Source organism: Saccostrea echinata, unplaced genomic scaffold (genome assembly GCF_033153115.1).
Source record: "Saccostrea echinata isolate AGI-Se365-2 ecotype Australia unplaced genomic scaffold, CSIRO_AGI_Sech_v1 ptg000030l, whole genome shotgun sequence".
Classification (NCBI taxonomy): domain Eukaryota; kingdom Metazoa; phylum Mollusca; class Bivalvia; order Ostreida; family Ostreidae; genus Saccostrea; species Saccostrea echinata.
Window position 1 is genome coordinate 8172192 of NW_026889779.1, and position 12022 is coordinate 8184213.

Sequence of the window (12022 nt, forward strand, 5' to 3'; positions counted from 1 at the left end):
TTTTCATTTCTTTGATATGATCCCTCATTTTGCTACCAGACATTCTTCTTCTATTTTGCATATGGAATTTATTTTCATTTTATCTATAACTAAATAGTTTATGTAAAAGAAAAAAATATATATAAAAAAATCGGTATTGACAGTCCATGCTTTCAATGTCCCGTTTTTCTTCTTACATTACATATGTGTGAATGTAATTTATTATGATCGCAATTATTTAACGCGAACAGTTGCTTCTTTTAATCTTACCTACATGTGATCCACCCCCGCTCTTGCAAGTTTTCCGTATATACTAAACAGGCGCGCTCTGATTTTCTGGTATATTTCAATTACACTAAACTATTCATCTCAACTCATTCCCAACATTTATCACCTGAAATAAGCGGATTATCAGAAAAATCAACAAATTTATTATGCACCAATCCTGTTTCATCTCTATACAACTTTGTACAACAACGTCTGCTTCCCTAAAACCTACTTTGGCTTCGGGATGTGTAGGGTATAGGTAAGTAATTATTACAGATAACCATTAGCAAAATCAGATCTGAGAATCACTCGATTAATCAATTGATAGGGATGAGACATTTCTTCGAAATGCTTCGGATGCTGCACTTTTGGAGCTTGTCTATTCACAAGTAACTTACTGCTCATGCCCCAAATGTACCAAACTTGTAGGAATGCTTGCTACCAATTTTTCTCCAGATGCTTTATTTGATCTCGATTCTTAGTATGGGACAACTATTGAGGTGCAAGATGTATTTTGTGCATTTTTATTCAGTACCTACTGCCATTGCTGGGGTTGTGTATGTACAAGTTCCTAATCAGCAATCTCGTTTAAAGTCATCATTTCGTAAGTTCAATGGTCGATACAATGACCTTGTCAGCAAATACAATTTATCATTGAGTCAAATGCTGACTGACGTTTTTCATATTAATTGTTAGGCCATTATTTACACACTGAATTGTCGACGGATTTTTCCGTTATTTTCCGATCATGACAAGGAGCACACGGCGGTGTGACCGGTCGGCAGGGGATGCTCACTCCTCCATGGCACCTGATCCCACCTCTGATGTTTTGGAGGTCCGTGTTTGCTCTGCACCTATTTTGTAATGTTTAATGAATACTGTTCGTTATCTCCATATATTTCGTTCAAAGGGATAGTTATAGGTCCAAAATAATACACGATTGCAACCACTAATGTTACAAATGCTGCATTTGAGCTGTATTTTCCTAATGAGTATATTGTCGTTTTCAAATAACTTGAAGCATTACCTGGAACTACCTGGACCAAGGATATATTATACATGCATACATTGTATGTGTGATAATTTTATTTTTTATATGTAGCTGATCAATATTTTTATGAAAAAATGTTGAGGTTAAGCTCTCCTAAGGAGGCCCATTACCAATTAACCATAAGCTCTCTCTAGACCAAACACATAAGATGCTTACTTGCATGTGATTCATATGAGATTTTGTCTTATATTCATATGCAATGTGAGCATTGTAATCTGCTCAGTAAGCTATATACCCTGAAGTAAATTGCAGGATGAACCAACACAATTCAGTCAACTGAATGATCTTGGAAAATAAATGAATGACTGAGTTCTGCTATTCAGTGACCTTTCAGTTAACTGAATTGCAGAGTTTCATCCTGTAAATAGAATAATTACTATTTTCAAAATATTATATTATTAAACTTTGAAAAGAATTACATGTAAATGATTTTGCTCTGAAATATGTTTGAACAGTTCAAGGAGAGATCATGTCAATTGTACAGTTTAGTTACAAAGAGTAAAAATAATTTGTTTGGGGGTGCATTGTGTTGGTGGGGAAAATAACATTGCTAAACATTTTCACTTACAATTTAAAAGCAATATATGGTTCAAAGAAAATTCTAGAAAAATAACTTTATTTTCAAAAAAATGTGTAAAAACATGAAACCAGTACATAAAAGTTACGATATTTTGTTAATAAATTGTTTCAGTTTACATTTTTTGTTGTTGTGGCCCTAAGATTAATCCATTTTAATAAACAATGGGTCACTTCATCTAAATGGCTCAGAACTTGAGGTATTGCTGCAAATATTGTTCCCTAATGTTGATTCCTGTAAAGGTCTCAATGGCAAGATGGCTGAACCCTAAGACACACATTCCCAGGAGGGCAATGATACTCCTCACACTCAGCTTAAATCCTGGCAACCTGGAACAAATATCTCACTAATAACTTTAATTGTGAAAACTGTATATAACGCAGTTTTAATGGCATGCCTCTCTTATTATAATTACTTAGCCACAGAGATTTAATGTAATCACAATATATACAAAATTGTATATATATTAAAGTGATGATGTAAAATCAAGCAACGTATATTACTAAATGTGTGTGCTTTGGGAGGGAAAATCTGTTAAAAAACACCCTCTGTGAACATTGAAACAGCTTTTAATGGTCATACATATAATCTCTTATAAATATTTTTGAGTTACTTTTTTCTTTATGGAATGAATATTGCCATTGACTACTAGTAATTACCACATGTATATGTATATGACTATTTACCTGTCTTTGACACTGATACAGTCCCTGAAACGTTCTACTTTCCCATTTTTCCGTTCGCTCACCGTTCGTTCACCGTTCGTTCAGCGTGCGTTTACCGTTCGTTCACCGTGCGTTCACCGTTCGCTCTCCGTTCACAGTTTTGCGTTCAGCGTTCACCGTGCGCTCGCGTTCACCGTTCACAAAGCGTTCACCGTTCGCTCTTCGTTCGCTCATTTTGCGTTCACCTTGCGTTCAGCGTTCACTTATCGTTCAGTCTTCAGTGTCATTCGGAACTCCGAAGTGAAAGGACTTATCTTTTTTTAAGTAAGGATTTACAGGTTTTGAATTTAATAAATAACATACAGTGTTTAAAAAATCATTATTTCATGGGAAAAAAATTATCTACAATATTTATTTTTATTATTGTAACTTATCTGTTAGGTTATTTATAAAATTTATGTGGAAAATCAATGTTGTTATAAGTACATGTACATGTACATGTATGTACCGATGTAGAACGATGCTGAAAAATTAAATCTAAATACGATCAAAATACTGATACTTTCAAGTACTGCAACATTTTGCTTTTATGTTAAAGACGACAAATCGTAAATGGATAGATAGTAATCGAAGTCAATTAATTTACCACCTGCAACAAAAATACGAAAATATTTATTTCTATCACATTTTTTTCAAATAATACAGAAATACATGTTAGAATTTGTTCTGAGAATGATAAACAGTACTGCGGATATCCAGTTAATTAAATATCTTTAGAGCGAATTAAATTGATAGTGTGGTTAAAAAAAATATTTGTTTAAAATGTAATACATTAAAGAATTTTTTTCTACTTTACATATATAAAGTCTTTAATTAGAGAGAGAGAAATGCCTTTATAACATGATTATCTTTTATATAACCAAGGTGATTCCCCGGTAATGATATTTTTCACCGTAACTTTATGTTTGTCATTCGATATTATTAAGAGCCCCCCCCCCCCTTTTCTCCTAAATCGGTTACTAAGTTAGTATTTCCAGTACATTTTAGTTAACATTTAAAAAGAAGTTAATGTGTTTTGCAGCACATAAATTTCAGTCTCAAAACAAACATGCATCTAAACAAATTCATTAAACAATAGTAGTTCAAAATATACATGTGCCGGCGGTGATACATGTATTTTAAATTGGCAGGGAGTATGTTTCAAATTCAAGCGGCTTAATCATTCCAAGTGTTTCTTCCCAATGTATTTTATTTATTTATTTATTTTATTTTATTTTATTTTTTTTTTTAGAAATGTTGGAATCAGATCTAGAAATGATAAGAAAAAATGTTAAAACTTCTTGGAAATACTAACACTTTGCCTTCGGTGTGACGAGACTTTCACACCTGCACAGTGTCGAATGATTTTGATTGACAGGTCAAGCACGTGGACTTCGTGTGAACTTGAAGCAGGAAAATAAAAACCGATTATGACTGTAAAACAAATGGATTTGTTGATAAAAAAAAAATGGATACTTTCACTGCCTGATATATTTAGAAAAGAATTAGAATTTTTGTTTGATATAGGTGCAAACATTTTAGGAGGGGGGGGGGCTAAAACCGAATCTCTCTCTCTCTCTCTCTCTCTCTCTCATTTGTCTGTTTAATAAAAACTATACCAACATATTACTTAAATATCAAGTTGTGAAAATTTAATATATAACAAATAATATGATTGCCTCTTTGTATCATCTTGTCCGAGTATAATCACGGCCGGGAAATGTCTACAGATACATGTAGAAGTCCGCTCAATAAATCATCATAAAAAAATAAAACTGACACATAAATATATTATTGCATTAAGATTTTAAAATACGAGTGTATTTATGCAATAGGTCCACATACCTTTGTAAATTTTTTTTCTCATTATTTTACACGGAATCCCTTGTATGGTTGTCACAGCCGTTGTAATTCATTCTATAAGTCCGTAGTTTTCTCTTCTAAAATCCACATTATTTGCAATGGCTTTATATATCAAATAAAAATAAACATATTTATTTTACAACTAGATTAATTTCATCTGTTATACTAGAGCGTTCGTTAACAATTACAATGTTTTACAGCGATAAAAATCGTGTTATTAAAAAGTTGAATTTAAACATCGTACATACGTGCAGAAAATATTTCAAGAAACTTAAATTAATAATTTTACTTAATGTGCGTGTATCGTCTTTCTTAGGTCAATTTTCATTGATTTGTTTATTTATTTATTTTTTATTTATTTTTTTTTAGCACCATGCATTAGAACACAATAGAATAGTTTCAATGCAAGGAAAAGATCAGAGGCATTCCGAATAAATCGTTCATCTTGCGTTCACCGTTCGTTCACCGTTCACTTTGCGCTCGCGTTTGCGCTCCGTTCGCGTTCTGCGTTCGCTCACCGTTCACCGTTCACACATCGTTCACCAAGTTGCGTTCAGCGTTCACACATCGTTCACTCACCGTTCGCTCTGCGTTCGTTCAGCGTTCGTTCACCGTTCGTTCAGCGTTCGCTCACCGTTCAAGTGGGAAAGTAGAACGTTTCAGGGACTGTAATGTAGCCATTGAAATACTTCTGTCTTGCATATATATACACAACCCCAGCAATAGCAGCAGGTACTGTAAATAGAATACACCATCAGAGTTGACAAGAAGGTGAAGAGTATTGTAATAAAATCCAAACTATAATGATAAATGTATACGAGTCTGTAAAGTATGCTGCCATCTCGGAAAAATTTACCTTGATGGAAAAACAGTCCACCCATCCATAGAGTAGTGGAAAATATGGGGAAGAATTCCAAAGTGTTCATTCTTGAAAAAAAAGTATGAAATGGATATAATTAAATAATTGTAAATCTTGAAGACTATATATGTGATTTGTTAAGTTATCAAAATAAGCTGTGTTTCGTTAAAAAGTTTGTTCTAAAACAAGCACTTTTTCTTATTACATTAACAAAAAATACAACCCTCTGCAAAATAATTTTATATATATATCATATATATCGTATAACGTCACCATGAACGAAGTCGGGGCGGCATATTGTTTTTTCGCCACCAATAATTTTGCCCGTGAATGTTTTTGCAATGGTTTGAGTAAAAGGTTCTACAAAATACGCTTTCTGCCCGAGAACCCAGTCAATACGTAGTTTGCTATAAGTTTTACTTTTTATTAAGACGTATCTTGCACTGGCTTCCATGTTTTGCGATAAAGATGACAAAATTCTGATATATATATATTGCATATATATTGCATGGGTACAGTTGATCCCGCTAGCTATGTTGAAGATAAAAGTTTCACGTAAAAACGCAATACCCGTCCAACATGTCATCACCTGGTCAAACATTCCACAGACCGCGGTCCAACATCGAATTTTTAGACCGCTCGGTAAAACATTGGAAATATAAGACTCTATGGAGGAAACAATTTTAAAAGGTAAAACAATTATTGTTATCACTGGCGGATTTAAGGGGGGCGTGGGGGGCGCACGCCCCCCCTAAAATTTTCAGAGTATGATATGACTAATATCAATAATGCCATACTTTGGTATATAACAAACCAATACCGCTATTTTTGTGCCTGGTTTTACTCTTAAAATACACGAAAACCCAGGAGCTTCCGGGGGCTTCGCCCCCTGGGCCCCCTCTATTCAAAGTACGATATGACTAGTATTAATAATGCCAAACTTTGGTACATATAAACTAACCAATACCCCTATTATTGTGCCTGGTTTTACTCTTAAAATACACGAAAACCCAGGAGCTTCCGGGGGCTTCGCCCCCTGGGCCCCCACCAGAGCATCGCCCTGGACTCACTGGGGGCCTTAAGGCGGCCGCCAGACCCCCTGCCTGAACAAAGTTATCCACGCCCCCCCTAATCACAAATCCTGTATCCGCCCATGGTTATTGCCCATGCACTTATAATTTTGTCCGTGGAGGTTCATGCAGATGGCTTGGACACTCTTAATAAACTCAGAGATGATAATCATCAACCCAAGTTACCATAGAAACAGACAACTTTTGCAATTTTTTAAAATATCATTTCCTTCAGTAAATGCCCAGCTTAAATCTTTTATTATTCCTTGCATCAGGTCAAAGTGATTTGTGAAAAAAAAATGGAATCGGATGCACAAAGTTTGTTGGTGTTGTCATGGATAAAGCACATCAGTTAACTAGTACGAGTTTGCTTTGTCACGCAGCCATTGTGTTGTAAAATAATATTAACATGACAAATTTAAACCAAATATTTATTCAGAAATACAAAATACGTATCATACTTGTCCAGCACACTAAAATATGTAAGTCTTTCTTGGACAGAACTCACCCCCCCCCCCCCCCCGTCCCCCGACCCTAACATAATATTAATGTCACAAATGTAAACTAAACATTTATTCAAGGAATGAATTTAATAGCTACCTATTTTATACGGTATAAACTGGATTGGGGCAGTTTACGCTTTATTAACCACAAATTTTCATTCATTTAGTGTAAGAATAAAGATGATTGCCAATGACTTCAAATTGTACAACGTCAGGCGGATCATTACGTTTTTGTGACGTAGGCAACCCAATTTTATATAATATAGAGTATTTTTTTTATTCGATCAAATACCTGTTATAACCAGAATTAAATTCAAAAATAGAAAAATATACATGTCCAAAACACTTAATTATAAATGTCTTATTTTGTCACACAATTAATGTGCGTCACCCCCTGCGATCCCTACCAATGCTTCACTCTGGACCCATTGGGCTTCAATCCAGACCACCAACTGAACCTGAACCCCCACACCTCCGTTCTGAAATTTCTGGATGCGCCACAGCAAGCATCTATGCAACTAAAAAACAATTAAGCTGTACTTACTGAGCCCTGTAATATCTTTCAAAGTCTTCATTACCGGTTGTTGCTGGAAAATTCACCTTAAACTTGCCTCTTGCAGCACCAACTCTTCTTGCAAATCTAGCTGTGAAAGCACAATACATCTCAAACAATATAAATGCAAACATCTTTTAAGAAATAAATTATGTTTTTAAACAATTTTCGGAATATAAATACGGTTTGGTCATGTGATCAAATCCCATAAAGCCCAAAGGGCTTTGTGGTAGACTTGATCACGTACCAACCCATTTATAACTATCACTGTGACAATAAATGTTTAAAGAATAAAAATGATACATGTATCTTAATTATTACTTATATTTACATTTGTGACTGATTTATTCCAAATATTCGTATTATAGTCTTTAACTAATTTTCAAACCTAAACGGTATGACTCGACCACTAATGACGTAACTGTGATGTCAATCGTGTGCTCTTGGTGCAAACCTGTTTTTTTTTTTTTAAATACACCTGGTAAACAACGCATTGCTAAAAGCTCTATTGATAAAGCACCTCGTGTGGATAAAGCATAGGTTTATCTCATGGGTAGTATCATCCATACGTATGAGATAAAGGGAACGACATAAAATTTATAAATATTTCACTCATTTGTCTCCATACTGTATCTCCTGGGTTAGAAAATAGAACTTTATTTTACTTTGTAGTTTTTGAAAGTCATTTAAATTTTACAGTCACCTAGCTCTTTTAAAACTACAAGCAATCTCTTTTTAGTTCAAATTCAAATTTATATATATATATATATATATATATATATATATATATATATATATATATATATATATATATATATATATATATATATATATATATAATAAATTTAATATTATAATGAACTGGGCCAAGCGGTCATTGGTTATTATATTCTTGAATGTAGCTTTTATTGTCTGTCTGTCTGCATTTTACAGCAGCCAAGTATGTACATCTAGTTAGACTAAATCTTGTAAATGACATATCATCACAGGGGGTCGTCACATTAATCTTCTTACCCTACTGTTAAATACACGTATTTTATAGTGTAGGGGTGGTCAAAAAGAAAGTAGAAAGATTGTTCGTGACAGGCCCCTGTGATATCAAAAATCTTGTGAATACGTACACAATTGCCAGGCATGTGCCACACTAACCCCTCCCAAGAGGACAATATCCCTGAGCTCCACCGGCATGATCCGAGATATGATGTTTTGGTACGAAGGCCCATAGGTAACATAAATTATCAGATATCATGGGGGGGGGGGGTGGTCATGCATTTAAAATGTTCAACAGTTCAAAGTTATACTTTAATGACAGAGCATGTAGAAAAGGTCACGTAATTACGAGAAAAGGTCTCGTAAATGTAAATAAGAGTGAATACTCTTCGACCAAAGTACACAAGAATCATCATTTCATGCTCAATGAAAACCAAAAGAAGTGAAAATGAAAGAATTGTATCCATTTGTACAGCTGCAGTTCAGAGACAAATCATCTTAGGGTATTTACTAAAGAAATACAGAAATTTCTTCGTTTTCATGTAATGATAATTATTTTATATTAGTTCAATGCACTACAGATACATTTTGAGGACACATAACTACCACATGGGGGGGGGGGATAAAATGTTTCATGGACATCATTATGTATATGTCAGTTTACTTATCTTTACATCCACAATTCTTGTATTTATTTACTACCGTATAAGTGGATTTTTTAGCGAGAGGCAAATTTATTTTTGGGAATATCTATCTGCTTTCTAGCTTTCATTCTATTGATTTAATTTAGATAATTAAATGGGTTTAAAGGTTGGAAAAATGAGCTTAATGGTAAAGCGTTAATATAAGAATTACATTACAACACTGTAACCATCGTGGAGTTTCACAGTTTAAGGGTTTTGGAGACAAAGGGTCCCCTGAGCAAATTAATTTCTCCAATTAAAGAATATCTCAACATTTACATTTTAGTATCATTGATATCATTATCATGATTGAACAATTTAATAATTATTATTTCTATCTTAGCAGACCCAGAATTTCAAATTGGAGGAAAGGGGGATAATAAAGTTAAAAATGACATGATTGAGAAATACCAGAGACTAATAGCTAGTATAAATTTGATTACGCAAGTTTTATCAAGACTTTTTTTTTTAATTTTACAGAGGCACGAGGTCCCAGAACTTAAATCGGTAACGGGATGTTTCGCACCCGTGCATGATTCGCCCCAAGATGGTTCGCGCCAATTCTGTTCTGGAATATATTTGTACTTTTTATAGGGGGTACATTGATTGTTCAACAAAACATGGGAAGAAATTCTCTTGATTTTCTCCGGTGTAGCTTTAGACTGAATTCAATCAAAGCGCAATTAACGCTAATCTTTATATTACCCATGAGAGTGATGCGAGACAAATGATGTCAGCACTGTTGAGGGAAGGATCCAACATTTTTTCAGATTTAAAATTAAAGCTTTAAAACTTTATTTTCAGAGAACAATATAAGGCCTTTCATTGCGGGGGTTGGGGGGGGGGTTGGGGGGGTGATTTTAATTTTCTACGTGCTCAATAATAATAACGAGTTTAAAATGAAACATATAATTATAGAAAATAAACGAGTAAACAATAAACAAATTAAAATAAAAAGGAAATTAAAATAAATGATTGAATTTGTAACCCTTATTTTGACGTTAGAAAGTATAAGTGTATCACAGGTTACTAATTTTACAATTGCAAGTAGTGCCATATAAAAACACTGTTTTTTTTTCATAAATATGTCTTCGGATGTATACGGGGTGGAATGGGCTGATTTTAGGGCATAGATGGGAAGGAGAGTGTCTGGGGAAAAGAATTAAAATTTCAAATATTGAGAAATGTTGCCTTTGAATGCGTAGTAAGAAGGGTGTAAATAGGCCATGTTTACCTTCTTCTCAAGGTATCACACCGGTAATTGACCAATCAATTGACCACTTTTATGTAGGTGTTGACCCTCTCTTTTAAATTAAGTCTCAGTCAGGATGTTTATTTTAGCATGATTTGTTAAGCACATTAATGTACTGAAATATTAATAAATTACAAATTAAAGTGATGAAGAAATTTGACATATTTACACAATCAAAATATCAGAATAACCATAATTCAGCTAATAAAGTGCCCTGTTCTTCTTTTGTCACTTCCTATAAATTTTATCAGCAGTTTTTGTACACCAACCCACCTCCAAGAATCATGGAGGATGGCCTGATATTAGTTTCTTTGTTGCATTTATTCACATTTAAAAGTGTTAAGATCCATAAAAATGTTTAAGATTTATATTTTCAAATTTAAATGTTGAATTTTTATGTAAATTTGGTGAAACAAAAAGCTGTAATCTTGAATTAATCATGCAAATTCATCAAACACCTTTGAAATTCCTGAGTAATTCAATGAAAAGAGGATAATTATGTATGTTCAATTGGAATTTCATGGCTAATTTGTGTCTGCAGAGAAAGCCAGTTACATAAATCACAACAATAAATTACATCTGAATTGTTTTCTCCATTTTCTTATCATCAAAGCAAGTTTAATGGAGTGTCAGAGCTGTCCAGGACCTCCCCAGATGCTGATATCATTTGGACTGCCCTGTGTTACAACACAGCTTTTAGATAAACTTCTGCATAGGTTGTAGACAAGTTCCTAGGCTTTATTTGGAACATAAATTGACCAGATGCAGATTTTATTATCAGCCTAATATTTAACAATTTCTGTAAATTCTGTTATTCTTAGGAGGGTAAAATGCAATTTTGTTATGTAATAATTGCATAATGGTCTCAGACTTGTGAATTATTTTTTGTTTGTTGTGAAGAACAGTGCATATACTCTCCACAGATACAAAATTGGTTGCCAGGCTGAAATTCTGCTTCAAAATATGCACAAAAAACTTCTGTCAGAGTGCTCAGTGTGTATTCTTGACTGCTCTGGAGTAAGGGAGATAAATGCATCATATCTCCAGCAATAATGGGAATTAGAACCCCAGACTTCAGGATGTTAGTGACAGTTATTTAAGAAATCTCAGGTGCAAAAATGAAAAAAATCTGACAACTTCAAAGGTCCTTCAAGGTATCACACCGGTAATTGACCAATCAAAATGAACTTATTCAATTGTAGTTCCATACATAATAAAGAAATATTTTTTTTATTGTGAGAAATTTTTTAATTTCCCTTATTCTATTTTTACATTTTTGGTATCTGTGCTTAGGATATTTTATGTACTTTGTAAAATATTAAAGGTTTTTGACAGGAACTATTTCTTTCGGGGCATAGGAGGCCACTTCCTGGGGTGCACACAGGATGTTTATAAACACATTGAATACACGTGGTTTTGAGGGTATTCCTGTTTGCGGATGGAAAAAATCAGAAAATGCCGTGTAGGTACCCTATTTTTTGGTGTCAGCTGATGTGACTGGTAACGTTTAACACTTCCTGCTAAATATTTTTTCATGAATTCGAATACCTGATTTTTAATGATTTTTTATTCTATATAGAATTACATAGTGAAAACAATTACCGGTGTGATACCTTGATCAAGGGGTAAGTTAAATATGCAGGGTATGGGGTAACTCGCGGTGTCTTAGAG

General features: G+C 33.9%; 1 protein-coding gene across 1 annotated transcript; it reads right to left on the reverse strand.

Annotated features, from left to right (window-relative positions):
• Positions 1–1896: 1896 nt before the first annotated feature.
• Positions 1897–8631, reverse strand: LOC133196286 (microsomal glutathione S-transferase 2-like). The gene is made up of 6 exons (XM_061332201.1): positions 8548–8631; positions 7418–7517; positions 5298–5368; positions 5111–5176; positions 2561–2576; positions 1897–2203 (listed from the first exon to the last, which is right to left on the reverse strand). The coding sequence occupies exons 1-6, from the start codon at positions 8612–8614 to the stop codon at positions 2062–2064; spliced, it is 462 nt and encodes a 153-aa protein (XP_061188185.1). The 5' UTR covers positions 8615–8631; the 3' UTR covers positions 1897–2061.
• Positions 8632–12022: the final 3391 nt, after the last annotated feature.